This window comes from Trichechus manatus, unplaced genomic scaffold (genome assembly GCF_000243295.1).
Source record: "Trichechus manatus latirostris isolate Lorelei unplaced genomic scaffold, TriManLat1.0 scaffold00104, whole genome shotgun sequence".
NCBI classification, from domain to species: domain Eukaryota; kingdom Metazoa; phylum Chordata; class Mammalia; order Sirenia; family Trichechidae; genus Trichechus; species Trichechus manatus.
Window position 1 is genome coordinate 2,294,009 of NW_004444040.1, and position 22,022 is coordinate 2,316,030.

A 22,022-nucleotide genomic window follows, 5' to 3' on the forward strand; every position below is an offset into this window, starting at 1 on the left:
AACAATGATTCAATGAACATACATCTGTGAGTACTTTTCAAAAAATTTTTTCCCATACAAAAATTTATACATACATTGTTATGTGACTCTAATTGCTCTCCCCATGCTGTGACAGCACACTCCTTCTTTCCACTCCTGAGTCCCCATGTCCATTCAGCCAACTCCTGACCCTCTCTGCCTTCCCATCTCACCTCCGGACAGAAGCTGCCCGTTTAGTCTCTTGTATCTACTTGAGCTAAGAGGCACACTCCTCACGAGTATCACTTTATGTCCCACAGTGCAGTCCAATCCCTATCTGAAGAGTTGGCCTCAGAAATTGTTTTAGTGTTGGGCTGATAGAGAAGCCAGGGCCATGCTTTCTGGGGTTCCTCCAGTTTGTGAGTACTTTTATCATCTTTTTTTTTTTTTTTAATTGTACTTTAGATGAAGATTTACAGAACAAACTAGCTTCTTATTAAACAATTAGTACACATATTGTTTTATGACATTGGTTAACAACCCCACGACATGTCAACACTCTCCCTTCTCGACCTTGGGTTCCCTATTACCAGCTTTCCTGTCCCCTCCTTCTGCCCTGTAGTCCTTGCCCCTGGGCTGGTGTGTCCCTTTAGTCTTGTTTTGTCTTATGGGCCTGTCTAATCTTTGGCTGAAGGGTGAACCTTAGGAGTGACTTCATTACTGAGCTGTAAGGGTGTCCGGGGGCCATACTCTGGGGGTTTTTCCAGTCTCTGTCAGGCCAGTAAGTCTGTTCTTTTTTCGTGGGTTGGAATTTTGACATTTTTCCCCAGCTCTGTCTGGGACCCTCTGTTGTGATCCCTGTCAGAGTAGTCAGTGGGGGTAGCCGGGCACCATCTAGTTGTGCTAAACTCAGTCTGGTGGAGGCCATGGTAGCTGTGGTCCATTAGTTCTTTGGACTAATCTTTTCCTTGTATCTTTAGTTTTCTTCTCCCTTGCTCCCGAAGGGGTGAGACCAGTGGAATATCTTAGGTGGCTGCTCACAGGCTTTTAAGACCCCAGACACTACTCACCAAAGTAGAATGTAGAACATTTTCTTTATAAACTATGTTATGCCAACTGAACTAGATGTTCCCCAAGACCATGGTCTCCACAGCCCTCAGCCCAGCAATTCGGTCCCTCAGGGAGTTGGGATGTGTCTATGGAGCTTCCATGACCTTTCCTTGTACAAGTTGTGCTGGCTTCCCCAGTGTTGTGTACTGTCTTACCCTTCACCAAAGTTAACCACTTACCTATTGTTTATTTAGTGTTTTTCCATCCCCACCCCTTCCCTCCCTGGTAGCCATCAAAGATTCTTTTTGTGTGTAAACCTTTTCATGAGATTTTACAGTAGTGGTCTCATACAATATTTGTCCTTTTGTGATTGACTTATTTCACTTAGCATCTTTCATCGTCTTCTTAAGGGAAAATCCTAGAAATGGGATTGTGGGGTCAGAGGACAACCTTGGACTCAGGCCTTTGGGAAGTGCTGGGGTGCTGGAGGCGAAGTAAAAGACTTGGTCTCTGTTCTTCAGTAGTTCAGTCAGCCTGAGGAGATGAGATTCTGGACAGAGAAAAAGAGATGTCAATCTGTAATGCTGATACCATCTAGCATTTCCTCTTTGGGAATTCATTCTATAGATAGACTGGCCCATGTGAACACAGATATGTAAGGGCATTGTTATGGATTGAATTGTGTCGCCCAAAATATGTATTGTAAATCCTAACCCCTGTACCTGTGGAAAGGAGCCCTGGTGGTGCAGTAGTTAAGTACTTGGCTGCTAACCAAAAGGTTGGTGGTTTGAATCTATCAGCTGCTCCACAAGAGAAAGATATGGCATTCTACTTCTTTAAAGATTACAACCTTGGAAACCCTATGGGGCAGTTCTACCCTATCTTATTGAGTCACTATGGGAATCTTCTGGAAGGCAAGGCAGTGGGTTTGGTTTTTTGGTTTTGGTACCTGTGGATAAAATCCCATTTGGGAATAGAGTTTTTCTTTGTTGTGTTAATGAGGCCATATCAGTGTAGGGTGTGTTTTAAGCCAATCACTTTTGAGATATAAACGAAGCAGATTAGGCACAGAAGCAAGGAAGCATAGATGAAGGATTATAGAGGCCATACTACATGAAGGAACCAAGAAACAGAAGCTGAAAAGAGATAAGGACTTTCCTCCAGAGCCAACAGAGAGAGAAAGCCTACCCTAGAGCCAGTGTCCTGAATTTGGGCTTGTAGCCTCTTAAACTGTGAGAAAATAAATTTCTGTTCATTAGAGCCACCCACTGGTGGTATTTCAGTTACAGAAGCACTAGGCGTATAGGCATACTTGCTGCATCCTTGTTTGTGAAAGATAATAACCTAAATGCTCAGCATTAGGGGATTGAGTAAATATATACCATTATGGTATAGCCATAACTTATGGCAGCCCTCTGTGTACTGCTATGGGTCCGTCTCCAAGTGAAATGAAGAAACCAAAGTGTTTAATATACTGTTTATATATATTTTAAAATAGGGGCATTTTAATATACTTGTAAATGTATATAGATCTGCACTGTCCAGTACAGAAGCCACTAGCCGCATGTGGCTATTGAGCACTTGAAATGTGGTAACTCCAAATTAAGATGTGCTGAAAGTATAAAATGCATATTGGATTTCAAAGACTTGGTACAAAAAAAACCCATAAAATATCTCACTAATAATTTTTATATTGGTATCTTGTTGAAATGCTGTTTTGCATATATTAGGTTAAATAAAATATTAAAAGTAACTTCACCTGTTTCTTTTTACCTTTTTTAATGTGCTTACTAGAAATTTTTAAATTACATATGTGGCTCAAATTTGACCTCCCATTATATTTCTATTGGATAGGGCTATTATAGGCTATCTCTAGAAGAATATGCAACCAGTTTATAATAGTAGTTGCCTCTGGGGAGGGGTCCTGAAGGTTTGTGTTGCAGAGAGATGGACTTTTCACAGCTCTTTTGTACCATTTAAATGTTCTCTTTTGTTTGAATTTGGTACCATCTACCAATTTAAAAAAACATTTAACGTGTCACAAAGCCATGACATAAAAGGCACTAGAAAAATTAGTCCCACAAAGGAGATACTGTGTAGGAGCAGACTGGGAGAAACATAAAAGATTTGCAAACACTTGATAATTTTTCTTCGTCTTCTGCCAAGGCCCCAGGGTCACACCAGAACCAGTTGGCCTCGAGTTGGTTCCAACTTACGGAGACTCCACGTGTGTCACAGTAGGACTGTGCTTCATGGGGTTTTTGATGGCTGATTTTTTAGAAGTGGATCACCAGGCCTCTCTTCCAAGGTCCCTCGGGGTGGACTTGAACCTCCAACCTTTCAGTTAGCAGCCCAGCACATTAACTGTTTGCACCAACCAGGGCCTCCAGGGTCACACTGGACCACCTTAAAAGACCCTAGAGTTGATGTGTAGGACCTTATGCCAAACCAAAAACCCATTTCTGTCAAGTCAGTTCCAACTCAGTGACCCTACAGGACAGAGTGGAAATGCCCCATAGGGTTTCCAAGGCTGTAAATCTTTATGGAAGCAGACTGCCACGTCTTTCTCCAGCCAAGTGGCTGGTGGGTTTGAACCACCCACCTTTCCCTTAGCAGCTGAGTGCTTAACCACTGAGCCCGCAGGGATCTCAACCTTATGCCCGGATGTTTGTTTACTGGGAAGATAGAGCTGTCTGCCACCCAGAAGTTTCAGCATAATCAGTGCCTGGGCTAGATAGGAGGAGTGGTTGTCTTACTAAAATGGCTATAAGTATTTATTTCAACTTATTTTTATTGACTAGTTTTTCGTTTTAATTGAGCACATGATCTATGATCTAATTGACAAAAAGAGATTAGGAGAGAGAGTTGGTGTGTGGGATGCCCTGAAATGACTCCTCTGTGGTCCTGGCCCAGGGTCACTGGCCCAGCAGTGACCTTCTGACTGTGGGATTTCAAGGAATTGGAAAGTATAACATTCGCTACCCCCACCGCCCCAACACACACAACTGCTGTGTTGATATTGAAAATGTAACCCTCAGGGAAGTTTTATTTTTGGTGTTTGGGGTGGGCAGCCTCACAGGGGCCACCGGGCATTGAGGGTAGTCCCAGCCTCGGATGTGGGGAGTAGCTGGAGGTCTGGACCTGGACCCCTGACCCAGGACAGATGACCCCAAACCTCAGCCCTGCCCAGCGTGCAGCACAGCGCCTGGTACAGCACAGAAGCTGAGCAAAATGTTGAGAGAAGGAAAGGTCCCCTGTGCCCATCCTGGCCTTTCCTCACAGGGGGGACTGGGGTCTTCCCCCTGCCTCCCCAAGTCCGCCAGCCCACCCACTGCCGGTCCTTCACTTCCACCATCCCACTTCCCCCGCTCAGTGAGTCCACAGCGCCCCGGGCCTGGATGGCCGAGGCCACACGGAAAAGGGTGCAGGGCTGCAGCTCTTGCCTACCTGAGCTGTGCCCCCGCCGCCAAAACCCTCGGCAGTCCAACCATTTGCGCCTCCTGTCAGGCTGCGGGAGAAAATTGGCCCCTTGGGGTCACGTCTAACCTGGGCGTCCCTGGAAGCGCCCATCAGTTCTGTGTTCACCCCCCAACACCGCCTCCACGTCCTGCGCAGGGGTTCCACGTGAGAATTACACTTGGGGACCGGTCGGCGCTGCCAGTCGTGAGGGCAGGGAAGTTGCGGCACCTGGATGCGAATGTCAGTCGGCTCCACCACTTGCGCAACCGAGTGACCTTGGACAGGTTAATTAATCTCTCCACACCTCAACGTTCGCGTCTGTAAAATGGGATAGCGAACACAGACCGCTGAGCGCAGCCGTGTTGGGCAAACTCTTTGAGCCGATTGGGCCTCTTCAAGGTGCCTACTGGTTAAATCGCCGAGGGCCCTTCGGAGACCACCCCTAGGGGTCTTTTGCTTCCTCCGGGGTCCTCTCCGCTGGAGATGTGTAGCTCCGGACCACGTCCCGAGAGAGGCGGAATTCGAGAGGCCAGGATCTTAGCGCCCAGGCTGGAGTAGGGGGCAGAGGGTTTAGGACAAAACCCAATTCTACCCGCCCCACCCAGAGCCTGGGAGTCGGTGGGGCGGGCCGGGCCGGCCCCGCCCTCCGCCAACCCGGGCCCGGATTGGCGGCGTCCGGCGGCGCGGCCGCTGTTATTTTTCGAATATATAAGGAGGTGGAAGTGGCAGCTGCAGCCAGAGGCTTCCCGGACTGGTGGCTGGTTCCTGCGTCCCTGCACCCCTCCCCACCCTCCCCGACTCCCTCGCTCCCGGCCCCGTTGCTCTCCCTCCCTCCCTCCCTCCCCTTCCCTCTGGGCCGGTGCCCTCCCTCGTCTCGGCCAGCTGTGCCCGGCGTCTGCTGGCGTCCCAGCCCCCGGCCTTCCAACCAGCCTCCTGCGACCCCGCCACGATGGAGACGCCCCAGCTGGAGCCCGAGCCAAGCTCGGGTCTCAGCCCCACCGGCGTGCGTGGTGGCGCCGAGCGTCCAGGTCACCTCTCGGGCCTCCGGCTGGGAGCTCGCGGCTTCCTGGGGTCCCCGGAGCGTGCGGCCGCTTCCTCGCCGGTCACCAACCTCACCCAGACCATGCACGACCTCGCCGGGCTTGGCAGGTAGGGCGCCTCACGAGGCTGGAGGTGGGGTGAGAGGCTTGGGTTGAGGTGTGGTCCCAGGCCTCCTGGGGAGCCCGGCCTGGAAGCTGAATCCAAAAGATGGTGTGGGGAGGCCGGAGCGCTGCAGCTCACATACTCCAGGTGACCTGTTCTCGGTCCCTCCTTCTCCTTCTCCTGCATTGTGCCCCCACCACGCTGTCTCCCTAATCTCTGCCCCTGCGGGGAATCCCAAACCTGGCGAGGGAATTTGGGGTGGCAGAGCAGTCCGGTCTTCCCATCTCCTTGGTCTTGTTTCCCACCCCGACCCCATCCCAGTTCTGCCCGGGGCTCCGGGGTAAGGCGATTAAAGGCCACTCCTGCTTCGTGAGCAGACCTGCATGGTTCAGGCTGGGTTGCTCTAGCGGCAGTAGAGACGCAGGTCTCAGAAAGGCATGTGGATGGGTGGGGACCTGGAGAGTTTAGGGAAAGCCTAGGGCCTCTGCTCCTTTGCTGCCTATCCATTCCCCAGGCTGACCCCGCCCGCTCGGCCTTCTTGCTCTGGCCCTGGGATCTCCTCCCGCTACACCCAGGAGGACCCTTCCTAAACCAACCACACAAACCGGAGACATAGGGCCACTGTAGGATAAGCCTGCCTTGGTCTGGGAAGAAAGTAGGCTGCCCTTGATATACCCACGTTCTTGGTGTGGTGTCCTACCTCTGTCGTTCCCTCAGGGAAGGAGCTGCCTCCCTGGGACAGTGCAGAGGCTGATTGGCCTTTCAGAGGTGGGTGGTGGGCTGGAACACGGGTAGCCAGCCCCTGAGCCCCACATTTACCTTTTTCCTTCTCTGGCCCCTGCTGCTTTCCCAGCGAGACCCCAAAGAGTCAGGTAGGGAGCGTGCTCTTCCACAGCCACAGCCGGCTGATGCGCCTATCCCTGTCCCGACGGGCGTCCGAGTCCTCCCTGTCGTCTGAGTCTTCTGAAGCTTCTGATGCAGGTAAGGCCCAGGGAGGTCCCCAAGGGCCCCAAGAGTTTGAGGGGGCTGCCTGAATCTCCCAACCTCCCTGCCTGTCAGAATAATATCTTTCCCATCACCTGGTGGGCTCCGGAGCCTCCCCTCCTGCCCACTCGTCTGAAAGGAAGACAGACCTCTGGTGGTGCTCCCCATACCCAGCCCAGACAGGGTGGGGCTCTAAGGAGAGATGTCAAACCAGACGCTAAGGGCCCTGAACCACAGCCCCACCTGGGAGGCATTCAGGGCTGAAAGCTGATCTTTGTATAACCTTCTCTTACCTGAAGCTATAGCTTTTTCCTTGAAAGGAATAATTTGCTTCTAGAGCAAATGATTTTAAGTCTGTTCGAGAAAAATGCTTAGCAAGGGTTGCGGTTTAGCAGCACGCAGAGAGATTTTCATAATAAACAGGCCCGGGGACCCTGTGCAGTTTGGAGGACAATGTGTCAGCCCTTTGGGTCCATGGATGGTTTTTGGTTTTTTTTTTTTAATGTGTCAAGATCTTAAATAGAAACAGGTTGGTTGTTTTTTCTTCTTTGAATACGGTTGGTACGTGGTAGGGAAAGAGCGCAGGAAATGTCACTACTTTCAAACCAAACTGTTCTGTCCCTCCAGGTCTCTGCATGGACTCCCCCAGCCCCATGGACTCCCAGATGGCAGAACAGACGTGAGTAGAGAATGGATACCCCACACCAAGGAGTCGGCTCTTGCCTTGGGAATCCCAGTTCTAGCATAAACTCACTGGGGAGAAGTGACCAACTCCACAGGACCCACATATGGGGGAACTCAGGGACCATCTCAGGTTCCAGGATTCTGCCCCCATCTGAGAGAAGGGTCTGCGCTCATGGGAGCCAGCTGGGAGTGGGCTCAGGGCCAAGGGTGGTGGGGACAGTGACTCCAGCCACCCTTGTCATGTGGGAGCATGGGCCCAGTGCATGTTCCATCTTGTTTGATGCCTATACAGATTATTTCTGTGAAATATCACAACTTTAAAATGTGACCCAACTAATTTCATTTTGTTAACTTGCTCTAGGGCAAACAAAACACACTTGCCTACAGGCTAGTTTGGCCATCAGCAATATCTGGCTTCAGTGACTCTTGGCCCTCTGGCCAACCCTTGGACCAGGGCCTTTGTGAGAGGGAGTAGGGCTCTTCCCTGGACAGACCTCTCCCCTTTGGTAGTGGGGCATGGGTAGTGCCTTCCAAAGTACAGCTGTTCTGTCCAGCTGTTAGGGCTCAAGCAGCAGGAGCAGCTGCCAGCCATCAGTGGGGACAGCTGGGCATCCCCAGCGTGGGCTGGGAACTATAGCTTTGAGTTCAGGGCAATGGCTGTCTTTCCTTCATTGCCTTTTATCAGACTGGGCTGGGCTGCAGGGTTGGTTCACAAACAGGAAACAGAGTTGGGCGGGGCTGCGGGTGAGGGTGGAGGCTGCAGGTTAGGTTTTGGTGGAAGCACAGTCAAAGCTGGACCTGCTTTACCCCTGAGACCCAGGTGCTGATTGGAAACCAAACAAATAAAATTGAAGATCTCTGATGCCAGGGCTGCTGGGCACAGCCTCCACCTAGGGGCCATCCCTCTGACACTTTAGCCCTGAGTGTCTCCCTCCCTCCCCCACCTCTGCACCTGTTTTGACGGTTACACAAAGTTCCTCAGAAGGAGGCTGGTGTGTGTGTGTGTTTGTGTGTGTGTGTGCATAGATGCACAAAAGCCCCGCGTGGCAGGTGGTCTCCACTAACATAGCCGGGAGGCGGGGCCTATGTACAGAAAGCTTGTACCCTAGCCTCAAAAGGAACATCTGTCGGAATTCCTTGGCCTCTTCTAAGGCAGGAGGAGGGGTGGGACTAAGGCTGGGTCCTGGAAAATTCCATAGGAGGGAGGAGAGGATGTGACCCAGTGCATTTGTCACTAGGGGGTCTGGCGTGGCAGATTGGGGCTGATCCAGGGGAACATTAAACCAGGCCTTGTCCTGGAGTGGGGGGCAGGCCAAAGGGATGGAAGCCCAGCCTTGTTGGCATCCAGGCCCTGGAGACTCCCGCATTGTCGTGTGCTGGGCCTGTCATCCGAGGGATGGATGGATGCTTTTCCTGGCGGCCATATGGCCCCACTGAGGCGATTTGCATACAGGTGGAAAGCCTGCGGGCAAGCTGGCGAGACTGTTGCCTTGGTGACGCCTCAGTGACCCTGCGACTGGCCCCAGCTGTCTCCACCACGGCTGTTCTCTGGACCCTCTTCCATTTAGGGTGGCTTTAAAGTCCTAGGCTGCCTCTCATCTCCCCTCCCCAATACCTAGGACTGCTGGGAGTCGGCATTCTTCCTACCCCCCATTTCCATTGGCCCTTACTCTCATTCCTGTCCCCAGGCATTGTGGTCTGGGACCTGATGCTGGGGGTGGGAGGTGGGCTAAAGGAAGATGGGCTGCATGGGACCCCCCTCTCTCCCCTAGGTTTGAACAGGCCATCCAGGCAGCCAGCCGAGTCATTCGAAGGTAAGTGGTCCCAGGGTGGCATGGAGAGGGTCCAGGTCAGGCGCTCCCAAGGGAGTGTATAGAGCCCTCTGGGGGAGCGGCATGCTGGGTGCTCTGAGTCCCTGCGCCCTACTCTCCTAGCCCTGACCTGTCCCCATTTCGGTCTGCAGTGAGCAGTTATCCATCAGACGCATTCAGTCCATGCCGGTGAGTGCTGTCTGAGGCCAGGCATGGGGAGGGGCGGGAGGGAAGGCTGAACGGGAGGATTTGGGGCCTGAGGGGACTGGCCTGTGCCTGTGGGTATGAGCAGCACATCTTTGCTGATTTGGACCCAAGATGACGATGAGGGTCCCCCCAGGTCACTTCCCAGAGGGTGGACTTGAAGTGGCCAGGCATCCCTGGCCTGGCTGTGGGAGATGGGGTCCAGAGGCAGATGGACATGCTGAGGAGGGGTGGGAGAAGGCAGGCCCTGGCCTGGCACCAGAGAACGCAGCCTCAGTACCTGCCTACCCTGCTGTCTAGGTGAGACTTCTGGGCCACAGCCCTGTGCTCCGGAACATCACCAACACCCAAGCACCAGACAGCTGGAGGAGGAGCAAGATGGGCAGCAGAGCTGCCAGTAGCTCGGGGGAAGACAAGGAGAATGTACGTTTCTGGAAGGCCAGAAGGGAGAACTTCAGGGAGAGAAGGAGAAGCACTGAGGTGACTCAATGGCATTTGATGACTGTCCCCCACCTCATCTTGCCCACAGAATGGATCTGTCTTCAAGATGCCACGGAAGCCAGCATTTCCCAGCCATGCCCAGGCTATGGCTGAGTGGGCCAGCCGCCGAGAAGCCTTTGCCCAGAGGCCAAACTCAGCCCCTGACCTGATGGTACGCCAGAAGGGCTGACCCCTTGCAGCCCAGGGGAGGGAAGGGTGATCCTGAGACCGAGGGGGTTGAAGTGGGGGCAGTCGGGAACCTTTCCTGGGAAGGCTGGGGCTGGGCACTGCAGCCCTGAGCGGGCTGGGTCTGTTTCATCGCTGGGCAGTGCCTCAGCCCTGAAGAGAAGATGGAAGTAGGAGACCTGAGCCCCCTGCCCCGACACCGCTCCTCCCTGACCCCCATGGAGGGGGCTGCTGAGGAAGACGATGGATTTGTGGACATCCTAGAGAGTGACCTAAAGGTAAACAGGCCCCCTCCAGCTCCCTGGGATCTCCCAAAAGAGGACAGTGGTCCTCCCACAGTAAGACTATGTATGACCTCATCCCAATGTCAGAAGAAGAATTTGAGGTACCTGAGTTGTGGCCTGGCCTCTGGCCAATCAGAGAAGAGTACGTGACTGGTGCTGGAGTGTGGGGAGGATGGGCAGGGTGGAAGGAAAACCTGGCGCCCGACCCATGCTCTGTGCAAGCCCCAGCAGTGAGTGGTTCCCCACAGCTTCACAGTTGTGGGGGGTTGCCCTGTGTGGAGGTGCTAGCAGGGGCAGGAAGGCCTGCCAGGGCCGGGTTTGTTGGGGGACAGAGAGGATTTGGGGGCCTGAGGGGTCTGGCCTGTGCCTGTGGATCTGACCACCACATCTTTGCTGATTTGGCCCCAGGACGACGATGAAGTACCCCCAGGCATGGAGAGCCTCATTAGCGCCCCACTGGTCAAGACCTCGGAAAAGGAAGGGGAGCAGGTAGGCCTCTGGGGTGGCCCCCTGAGATTTTAGAGGGGTGGAATTGGGGGGCACTGGGCACTCTGACCCCTGCCTTGCTACCCCAGGACCTCATCATGTACAGCAAGTGCCAGCGGCTCTTCCGCTCTCCGTCCATGCCCTGCAGTGCCATCCGGCCTGTCCTCAAGAGGCTGGAGCGGCCCCAGGACAAGGACATGCCCATACAGAGCAAGCGGAGGAGGAGTGTGACCCCGCCGGAGGATCAGGAGGAGCAGCAGGAGCCTGAGGAACCTGTGAGTGCCTTCCTACCGATGGCTGTGGGTGGCCTGTGCTGGGCCAGGGCTCTCGCTATCCACCTCCAGGATGCATCTGGGCTGCCATCTTCCAGCTCCACCCTGCTGAGCCCTCCTTGGGCCGGCTTGCCACAGAGGGTGGGGCACAGGTAGCCGTGGCAGGGACGGGGGCACCAGCTTCACCTGACTCCTGGTCCCATCTGCCTTGCCTCCCAGAAAGCCCGTGTCCTCCGATCAAAGTCTCTGTGTCATGATGAGATCAAGAACATCTTGGACAGTGACCACCGTGAGCTGATCGGGGACTACTCCAAGGTACCAGTTGGCAGGGCTGCTCAGGAGGTTCGACCCTTCCCAACTGCGGACCCCCGCTCAGGGAACATATGGGCTCCTCCCTCTCTCCCCAGAGGTCACTTTTCTTTGTCCTTTGCATCTTTTCATCTTTTGCTCTTGCGTAACCTCCTCCCTCTAGGCCTGCTTAGTCTCCTGAGTCGACTTCAGATCTGACCGGCCCGGACAGGGTCTCAACCTTGGAAGACTTTTCCAAACGAATGTCTAGTTTGGAACCTAGGAGGAGTGCCTCACCCTGGGACTTGGCGCCTCTTTTACTCCCCTTCATTCCCCCTTGGAGGGTTGTTCCCTGGGTATCAAACATCTCTCAGTTGCTATGGGAACCAGAGCTGAATTTGAAGGCCAAAGTAGGTGTGGCCTCTGGCCTTCAGGAATGAAACTCCCTCCTTTCTGGGCTGCTAATCTTACCAATTTCACTTTCTCTTTCCTCTCTCTCATTCTCATCCCTTCCCTTCAGGCCTTTCTCCTACAGACTGTGGATGGGAAACACCAAGACCTCAAGTACATCTCACCAGAAACGGTAAGTGGGGTCTGCCAGCCAGCGCCTGACACAGGCAGGGGTGCATTGGGGACTGCTGTTGAGCTGTTAACTCTCCCTGAGGGCTGCGCGTGCTAGGTCAGTGACAGGGTAGGGACCAGCCCCTGGCTGCCAGCCTGACCTGCTGAGACCTACCCTGGTGGCCTCTTACAGATGGTGGCCCTGTTGACGGGCAAGTTTAGCAACATCGTGGAGAGGTTTGTGATTGTGGACTGCAGATACCCCTACGAGTATGAAGGTGGCCACATCAAGGTGAGGAGGGGTGATGGGGAGAGGCCCTGCAGACCCACCACGGTCCAGTTGTTCCTCTGTAGAGAGGGTGAATGGTTGGAGGGTGGGTGTACTTTCTCACGGGGGAGGGATCCTGCCCAAGGTTCCATGGTGATATGGTCACCCAGGAATCAAAGGGAAGGGGTCTGCTTCCTGGGCCCCGATTGTGGCCTGATGGTTAGCTGGTCTGCAGACGGCTGTGAACCTCCCCCTGGAACGGGATGCTGAGAACTTCCTGCTGCAGAGCCCCATCACAGCCTGTAGCCTGGACAAGAGAATCATCCTCATCTTCCACTGTGAATTCTCATCTGAGCGTGGGCCCCGCATGTGAGTCCCAGCTCTGCCCCGCCAGCTCCTGTCCACCCCCCCACCTTCCCTGCCTAGCCTTCTGGGTGCTGGAGCCCTTGGGATGGCCAAGAGCCCAGCCTCTCCACAGCCTGGGCCTTGTGCCTCATCTGTTGGCTTGAGATGACCTCGCTCCCCATTCCCTGTACCCTCCTGATACACTGTGCCCGGCACCCTCCTCCTGTTTCCCTCTCACCATCCTTCCCCTACAGGCCTACATTCTACTCTGTCCGTTGCTGCCACCTCCACATAATCGGGTTCCAAATCTCCAGCAACATCCTCCTCAAAATCCAAGGGTCCTGTCCCAGTCCTCAGTGACAATCACCCTCTCCAGAGTTCAATGCTGTTCACTGTTCCATTGAGACTGTTCTCTCTTTTCTCTGTCTCAGTTCATTCTTAAATGCCCTGACCTTGGCCTGCTCTCCTATCCTACTCCTGGGGTGTCCCACCTGGGCCATCCATTTGCTAGTTGCTCTCTGGCCCAGGTCTCTCACAGGAGCTGGCAGTCTGCACCTAGATGCTCCTTACAGACTTCTAGTGCCAGGGTCCTTATTGCTGCTGCCCTCCTTGTCCTCCTGGATCCCCAACCTCTGCACATGGGACCACCTCCATCCAGACACTGGGACCAGTCACTGGGCACTGATCTTGGGTTCTCCCTATAGCTTGTTATCACCAAGTCTTGTCCAGGAGGCCTCCTGAATGTATCACTTAGATTTTGTCCACATCTCTCCATTCCTGCTGCCTCCTCTCCAGTCCAGGCCACACCTACCTCTAACCAAGATGGTGTACCACCTTCTAGGAACAGAGAGCCCTCTTGATTTCACCTCCCCACCCTGTTCTGTATCCGGGAGCCAGACTGGTCTTATAAAAATTTTCTTTGGGCCGACATTCCTGTGCTCAGGAGCCTTCTGGGGGTCCCCAGGGCCATCAAAGGAGGGGGCACAGGGAACAGTCCCCTGATGTGCCCCCCACTGTGTGCCCAGCTCTGACCCTCCCTCTATTCTGGTCCAGGTGCCGATTTATCCGGGAACGAGACCGTGCTGCTAATGACTATCCCAGTCTCTACTATCCCGAGATGTATATCCTCAAAGGCGGCTACAAGGAGTTCTTCCCACAGCACCCGGTACCATGGCTGGGGGAGGGCTCAACCGCAGGGAGAGGGCTCAGGCAAGCTGCTGCCCTGAGAGAGGAAGAAGGAGGGGCTGGGTCGCCCTAGACTCTCCTATTCCTGGTGTAGGCTGACCCCTCCCATCCTGCCCTAGACCTTCTGTGAGCCCCAGGACTACCGGCCCATGAACCATGAGGCCTTCAAGGATGAGCTGAAGACCTTCCGCCTCAAGACCCGCAGCTGGGCTGGGGAGCGGAGCCGGCGGGAGCTCTGTAGCCGGCTGCAGGACCAGTGAGGAGCTGCACAGGGCCCACCTGCCCACCTCACCTCTGGTGGCCTGCGAGCCTGCTGCTCAGTGGGCCGGGGGTGCTAAGGGCCTGCTGGAGGCCCCAGGTGCTATCCAGGGAAAGGACTGTGAGGGTGTCATGTCTGTCTGCCCCCAGCCCTGTCCCCTTGTCTGAGTCCAATCATTTTCCATGTCCTGGTGCTCCCCACCCCCACCCGAGCCCCTGTAGAAGAGCCCAGCTTGCTGGGTTAAGATGGGCTAAGACCAGCTCAAAGGAAGTATTTTGTGTCCAACAGGAGCCTTTTTGCTTGTTTTCTTCCTACTTTGAATTAACTCTTTGTCTTCCTGTGTCCAGAAAAGCCCCCCTCTTTCTAGGGGCTTTGTTTGTATGTTGGCTGAGGCTAGGGGAAAGCCACGGCCCCTCAACGGGCCAGAGCTGAACTCTCCACCCTCGTCTGGGGGTCCGTACTCCAGCCCCTGCACTTACGGGCCTCCCCTCCTCAGGAATCATGGGCTGTTTCTGCTGTTACCCTCTTTCTCTTTTCTTCCTTCCTGTCCCTCGACGCACACACCTACAGCATAAACTTAAGTTCTTACTGTCTCCTGTTTCAGTGTTAACCTACGTTTGATTTGTTTTTCTGGTTTTTTTTTTTTTTTTTTTGGTCTCTCTCAGGCTGAGGTTTAGGCTCCCACTAGCCGGCTGGGGTTAGAGACACAAACGTTAATGACCCACTTAGTTCCCCCTTCTCTTGCCTCTGAAAGGGATGTTAATATCCTAGGGAGACCTCCCAGAGTGAGGGCTAAGGCCTGAATCCTGAGCCAGCTGAAAGCCCAGCCCCCACTGCTGTGAACCCAGGGCCTGGCTGGTCAGAATTTGCTGCTGTTTTCTTGTCATGGATGGATGGATGGCGGATGAATGGAGGGGTGGACGGACAATGTCTTGCACACATGTGCACACAAACAAGCTGGGTGGAAGCACTTAGGTGAGCATGACAGCCTGTGGCAGGAGGATGTGTGTGTCTGTGTGGATAAAAACCTTTACACTTAAGGTTTGGACGTATTCAAGAGGAAATGGCACGGAAGCAGCTAAACCAAGGATGAAGCAACCTCTGGATTCTGAATCTCAAGATGTGGGAAGGGCTGTGCTTAAAGGCCCTGACATGAGTCATCTGTTACGGCCTTGGTTCAATAAAGCACCGACCAAGTTAAGTTGCCAGCACTGTATTCTGTGGGAGCGGGGAATAGCAGCCCCACCCAAGTGCCCAGGTGGGCTCCCTTGACAAGACCACAGCAGACCCTGATGGTGGAGGGCGGGGGGCACTTCCTGGGGAGGCGGTCTCATGGTCTCGTCTGCCCTCCCCTTGAAGTCTTCATCTCTTGGATGACATTCCTTGGTTGAGACTTTGGATTCAGCCTCTCTGCCCTGCCCCGCTTCCTTTCACATGGCTACCCAAGTACCTCTGGGCTCACCCTTCCTATACTCTGCACCAACAAGGCAAGTATAACCCTGTCACTCCTTAAGAGTTGTCAATGGCTCCCCATTGCCCTCAGGATAAACTTAAGACTCCTGGCATGGCATCCAAGGAATTTAAGATCTGGGCCCTCCCCAGCCTCATCCTCCACCTCTTGCTTAAGTAAATCCCCCACACCTTGTTCTTCACATTTCGTTGCGGAATATGTCTCCTGTACCATTCACAAGAGCACACTTTCCCCCATCTCTTACTCCTTTAAGACTCAAGTTCAAATGTCACCTAGCTGAAGCTTCCCTGCCCTGTCAAGGAAATGGCTTTCCTCTTAGTATCCCCAGCACCCATTACAGGGTCTACCATCTAGGAAGTGCTGAGTTCAAGATCAAGTGAGTGGGAAAGGGGCAACCTGAGAACTCTTTAGCAGGCACAAACTCAGGCATCTGAGGAAATCCCCTCCCCACCCCCCACAACGGGAGCTGTCTGTGACTGTAAGGGGAATCATTTGCCTACAACCTGCACACACAGGTATCATGCCTACTTTGCTCGAAGTTCATCTACAGTCTGAAATAGGTGGTGCAATGATTCTTCACCCCATTTTGCACATGGAAAAATGGAGGCTACTTCCTACCAGAGCAACAGAGGGGACTCCAGTTACCCAGGCTGAGTCTAAAGGACGGTGGCCCTGTTTCCAGCTTGTCCTTCAAGTCTCTTATGCCCTAAGGCTAGATCTTCACTCATACCCTAGAGGCCCCTGCAAGGGCACAAAGGTTGGGTGGGGGAGTCATGGTGGGCTCTGATGGTCTGGGGTGTTGGGCCTCTGCTCAGAGAGGGAGGGGCCCTGAAACCTCCAGAAGGCTCTCCCCCTGCCCCCCACTGACACCTCCAAGACCAGCATTTACTTGGGTCAAGGGACTTACCCCAGAAAAGGGAAAAGAGCTGGGCAGATCCTGAGAGGGAGAGGGTGGCCCTGTACACTGTTACTGCTCCACCTTGAGTGCTCAGATGGTCTGTGAAAGCCCCTCCCTGCTGGTTTCAGAGGAGGGAGGCAGCAGGATGCTCAGAAAGGGCACTCACTTGGCTCAGGTCACACAGCAGACAAATATTGCAGGCCGGCACTCCAACCTCCTCAGGCCTCGCCCAGCCCCTCACCTCCCGCCTCGGTCCCAGAGCGGCTAGCAGGACACTGCCTCTTGCTTCTGCTGGGAATGTCCTCTTCTCAGTCACAGTTCTGTCTGGATCTGGCCACCACAGAGGAGGGAACAATGGGTGCTGAGTATCCACGGCCACGTCTGTGGTCACCATAACCCACTGGCAGAGTCATAGCTGCAGCTATGGGGCACTTGGTCAGCTCTGGGCACATTTACATACACTTGTCTCCCAAGCCCTGCAAAAGACCCACTGCCATCGAGTCAATTTCAACTTATAGCAACCCTATAGGGCAGAGCAGAACTGTCCCATAGGGTTTCCAAGGAGAGGCTGGTGGACTGTAAACTGCCGACTTGTTGGTTAGCAGTCGAGCTCTAACCACTGTGCAACCAGGACTCCTCTCCCGAGACCACTGGGTAGGTATGAGGCTCATTTGCAAGGGGAAACCAGGGGCTTGGTGGAGCGAGGACACAAAACTTCTTCCCCAATTAGAAGGCGCTGACAACTGACTTCTTCTTCCTTGAGGGAGGCGTGGGCCTGGGCCCCTGAAAAGTTCGTGAGGTTGGAGTGGAGGTGCCCCAGCCTCCCTTCCCCCAACAAGAGAAGCTCTGCTTTCTGGATGCTCATGAGAGGAAGCAGGTCAGGCAGGGCGGCCGTTTAAAATCCTGGGCTGCCAGCCAGTTTTAAAGGTTGTTTTGCTTGGGCCAGAGCAGGGTTGGAGATCCAGTGGGGAGGAGCCTGAGAGCAAGCCACGTGTCCCCCGCCGGCTCACTTGGTTAAAGGGCTGCATGGGGTTGGGCAAGGCGCCCAGAGCTGGCCATGTCAGGCCTGGCCCAGACAACTATGGCCCAGACAACTAGGACAAGCGGGACCTGTGGAGGGGAGTGTTCACCCACTGGACATAGTCTGAATTGCTCACTGGGTAACTTTGCAATGGCAGTTTTTTAAAATACTGTCTTCTTTTTAAATTGAGGAAGAGCTAACATTCCATAAAGGGCACACACATCATGAGTATTGAGCATGGGCCTGAAGAACCACCACACAGCTCAGATATAGGATATTTCTAGCAGCCCAGGAGGTACCCCCATGCTCCCTCTCCATACCCCCACTCTAAAGGTTACCCCTTTTCCGACCTCTAAGACTATAGTTTTGCTGCTCTTGAACTTCATATAAATGGAACCATACATCTTATACTCTTTCGTGTCTGTCTTTTTTCCCTCAGCATAATGAGTTTGAAATTTATCCATGTGTTTACGTATAGCAGTTGTCTGTTCTTTTTCATTGCTGTGTAGTATTCCATTATGTGGCTATATCACAAAATTGAATCGTTTACTCGACTCTTTTGTTCTTCTATTCCTTTATTTTTTAAATGTTTAAAATTAAAGTATAATTTACATGCAGTCAAAATTGCTCTTTTTAATATGCAGTTCTGTGAGTTTTGACAACTGTAACCACAATCAATATGTAAAACATTCATTCTACTCTTGATGGATTATTTGGGACTATTACTAATTGTGTTAGGAATACACCCAGAAGTGGAATTGCTGTGTCCTGGGGTGTATACGTGCAACTTTCTTTTTTTCCACAAAGTTCTGTGAGGTTGTTAAACCAATTTACCTTCCCATCTGGAAGTGTTTGAGAGTTCCTGCTGCCCCACACTCTAACCAAAACTGCTAAGTACCTTTTCTCTCTCTGAACCAGAAAATGTGCTTCCTGCACTAGCAACCCAAACCTCCACTGTCGTCAAGTTGATTCCAACTCACCGCGACCCCATGGGGTTTCCGAGGCTGTAAATCTCTGTGGAAGTAGACTGCCACATCTTCCTCCTGCAGAGCCGCTGGTGGTTTCGAACTGCCAACCTTTCAGTTAGCAGTTGATCATTTTAACCACTGTGCCTTCAGGGCTCCTTGCACATAGCAAAGGGCTCAGTTAACCACTGAGGACTGCACTGATGTGCCCATGTGGTGGCAGCAGGGGTTCCAGCATCACTGTCCCGCCTGTTCTCTGACTTTCCTATATTGAAAGATGGGGCAATATCAGCTTTAGTTCTTTTCAGGTCAGAGTCTAGAAAAAAAGGAAAGTGACTCTTTAGAGTTAACTGGTTGTATGTCACCGGCTTGCGTCCTTCTGCTGATACCAGCCCACAATCATCTCGATAACTTGTGGTTTCCATAAAGTCTTCAGCCATGGAATTGGACACAAACACCACTCCCACAAGCAATAAAACAACTGGTGGAGAAAGACAAGATGCTTAGACAGGGAGGTCCACGGCCGTGTGGAATCTGGAAACAATCAGGAGCGGGCAGCTGAGTAATGAGAAGTTGTTTTGCAGCCATGAAAATTATGTCTTAAGAGAATATTCTATGATGTGAAATTATCTGCAATTATTGTTCAAAAAGACAGTTGGTTATGGGACAAAAGGTAAGCAGCCATTCCCACCCTACCCACACAGAAGAAGTCTGTGCAGGTGCCAAGGAATTCAGCTCAGGCTGCCCCTGCCGCAACCAGCCCACAATGGCACACACACCTCTGGAGGGGGTGGGGACCACAGCTGCCAGGCTCTGAGTCACCGAGGCCTGAGGCAGCAGCAGGACGGAAGGGGCCTCACATGGCCAGGCTGGAGCCGCCTCGTGAGGCCTCCTGGCTCTAAGCCCCAAAGGAAGTGAAGCGCGGCTGTTTGAAAGGACGAATCACACATGGCCTCCTGGTTCTGGGGACCTGCCAAGACTACTTCTATGGGGCCTGGGGCTCCCTGAAGGGAGTGCTGGAAGAAAGTGGGCCGCCTGGGCTGGGATTGGGAGTAGTAGGGAAGGAGGTTATGAAATCCGGCGCTGGGAAAGTCGCTCCCATGGTTGGGTCGTAGAGGGTAAGCAGGGCTGGGGTTAGGGCAAGGCTTATGACCTCCCAGGGCTTGCGGCGTGGGGAGGAGGGGTAAGGGAGAGAGGCTGGAGCCGCCTCTTGGGTGGTTGTCAGGGAACAGAGGGTGAGGAGGAAACAGAGTGGAAGAAGCAGGCTCCATCAGAATCTCAGCAAGTGTGTGACATCAGGCAAGTTAATCTTTCTGTGCCTCTGTCTCATCTGTAAAATGGGGATAACAGAGGTCCTACTTCAACGGGGTTGTGGTTGGATCAAATGAGTTGGTGTATGTAGAGCGCTAAGAACAGGGTTGTCCACAGCATAACGTGGCACACAAGCATTCACTATGGCTGCTATTACTTAGGGCCAGTGTGAGGGTTAAAAAGAGACTAGAGAGGTAAAAAGGATGAGCCTAAAAATATCTAATTAAACGAAAGGAGGCCAGCCTGAGGGTTTCCTTCCCTTCCTGCACACGGACAAGGCACTGTGTAATGGTCACAGAAGTCCAGCGCAGTGTGTGTGTGTGTTGGGGTGGCGGGGGTTGGCCTGCTGCCCCATCCCAGGAGGCAGGGAGGAAGCTGTGGATGGGAGTTTGGTGGCGAGAGGATGGGGAGCCGTGGGGTGGCCTGTGGTGGGGCCCCAGCACAGGGATATGTCCCCTCAGAGTTGGTCCAGGGATGTGGGCGGGGGTGGGGGGAGACACAAGAATTGCCTGACTTTGCTCTCCTTTATTCTAGTGCAGCCGTAATCCACTCAATCTCAGCCCATCTGGATTCTCAAAAACACATATCCCCTCTTCCTCTTAGTTTTGTGCTCTTGCCTTTTGAGAGAGAAATGGCTAGATACCCTGATCAGGGAGTCATTGAAAAAATCCACTGCCCGGGCCAGCTGATTCCATCTTACTGCCCTCCCAGCATCCAGGAGTCGGTAGTGGCCCGACCCACCTGGCCTGAAGTGTTGGATTCAGTAAAGGCTGTCAACAGTGGTTTCCAGCTGTCAAAAACCAACGATACAGAGAAAATATTTGGGACCCCTTATATCTGATAAGGGTTTCATATCCAGAATATATAAAGAACTCCTACAACTCAATAACAAAAAGACAAACAACCCAATTGAAAAATGGGCCAGGGGTTTAAATAGACATTTCTCCAAAAAAGATATACAAATGGGCAATAAGCACATGAAAAGATGCTCAAGGTCATTAGTCATTAGGGAAATGCAAATCCAAACCACAAAGAGATATCACTTCACCCCCCACTAGGATGGCTATCATTAAAAAAGTGGAGAACAGCAACTGTTGGCAAGGATGTGGAGAAATTGGAACCCTCATCCATTGGTGGTGGGACTGTAAAATGGTATAGCCACTGTGGAAAAGAGTTTGGCAGTTCTTCAAAAAGTTAAACATAGAATTATCATATGACCCAGCAATTCCACCTAAGGGACTTGAAAACAGGGATCCAAGCAGATACTTTACACCAGTGTTCACTGTGGCAATATTCACAATAGCCGAAAGGTGGAAACAACCCAGGGTACATCAACAGATGAACGGATAAACAAAGTGTGGTACACAGATACGTAAACAAAACTGAAGTCCTGAGATACGCTATGACATGGATGAAACTTGAAAACATTATGCAAAGTGAAATACATCAGTCTTCAAAGGACAAGTATTGCAGGATCTCACTTATGTGAAATACCTAGAATAGGCAAAGCAGAGACAGAAAGTAGATTAGTGGCTACCAGGAGCTAGCGGGAGGGGGAAATGGGGAATTACTGCTTAATGGGTACTGAGTGTCTGTCTGGGGTGATGAAAAGGTTTGGAAATGGTGGTGATGGTTGTGCACACGCGTGGGCACACACAGACATGGACACACACACACACAACCAACCACCGACGGAACTGTTTGGGGGAGTAAGTTCCCTGTCCCTGAAGGTGTGTAAGCAGAAACTGGGTTGGTACTGACGTCTTTGAGAAGAATTGGCTTGAGAAAGGGATGAGGACTACAGCAGAGCACCCCAAGCCTGGCTGCCTCTCAGCGATTCCGGACTGGCTGTGGCTTGGGTAGGTGGGGAGTGGAACTCACTTTCCTAATTGAGTCAATATGTCGTGGTTTGCATGTCCCAGCAGTGGGCACCAGCCATCTGCCACTGTGGGGACAGGACTCCGATGTGCGTAGAGAGCAGTAGATGCAGGCAGTGGGGGTGTATCTCTGTCACACACACATTCTATCCATAACCCACAAACCCACATCCGCAGCTATTGTGTGCTGGGCCCGTCGCAAGCTCTGGATTTACCACTATAATAGCCTCACACGCTTGCACGCACACTGGCCTCAACACAGACTGTTCTGTCTTTAGGGTGGGTCTTGTAAGCCCAGAAAGCACCAGGAGGTCCAGCCTGTCTATCACCATGCCTCTGAGCTGCCACCAGACCCAGAAGGCTCCAACTGTCCCAGGGCTGATCAAGGCCTGACACCTACCCCTACCCTGCCTCTGGATTAATGGTTGTCAACATTTATTAATTTATTGAGTGCCTACTATGTGCCAGGCTCTGCCCTGCCCTTCCAGAATTCACCCACCCTGCCCACCTTAACATACTTCATCACTTGGGAATGCGTTAGGCTGCATATAACAGAAACCCAGCACAGCAGC

The 22,022-nt window shown here is 52.8% G+C and overlaps 1 protein-coding gene across 1 annotated transcript; it reads left to right on the forward strand.

Moving 5' to 3' along the window:
• Positions 1–5,307: 5,307 nt before the first annotated feature.
• On the forward strand, positions 5,308–15,126 carry CDC25B (cell division cycle 25B). The gene is made up of 16 exons (XM_004383029.3): positions 5,308–5,616; positions 6,464–6,591; positions 7,222–7,273; positions 9,051–9,092; positions 9,242–9,278; positions 9,594–9,716; positions 9,823–9,945; positions 10,103–10,237; positions 10,652–10,732; positions 10,819–11,004; positions 11,221–11,316; positions 11,810–11,872; positions 12,044–12,142; positions 12,354–12,487; positions 13,517–13,628; positions 13,768–15,126. The coding sequence occupies exons 1-16, from the start codon at positions 5,417–5,419 to the stop codon at positions 13,906–13,908; spliced, it is 1,752 nt and encodes a 583-aa protein (XP_004383086.1). The 5' UTR covers positions 5,308–5,416; the 3' UTR covers positions 13,909–15,126.
• The last annotated feature ends 6,896 nt before the right edge of the window (positions 15,127–22,022 follow it).

Coding starts and splice junctions, on each gene's coding strand:
- CDC25B (XM_004383029.3), top strand. CDS start 5,417: ATGGAGACGCCCCAGCTGGAGCCCGAGCCAAGCTCGGGTCTCAGCCCC. Junction 10,238..10,651: donor TCCTAGAGAGTGACCTAAAG/GTAAACAGGCCC, acceptor ATTTGGCCCCAG/GACGACGATGAAGTACCCCC. Junction 12,488..13,516: donor TCTGAGCGTGGGCCCCGCAT/GTGAGTCCCAGC, acceptor ATTCTGGTCCAG/GTGCCGATTTATCCGGGAAC.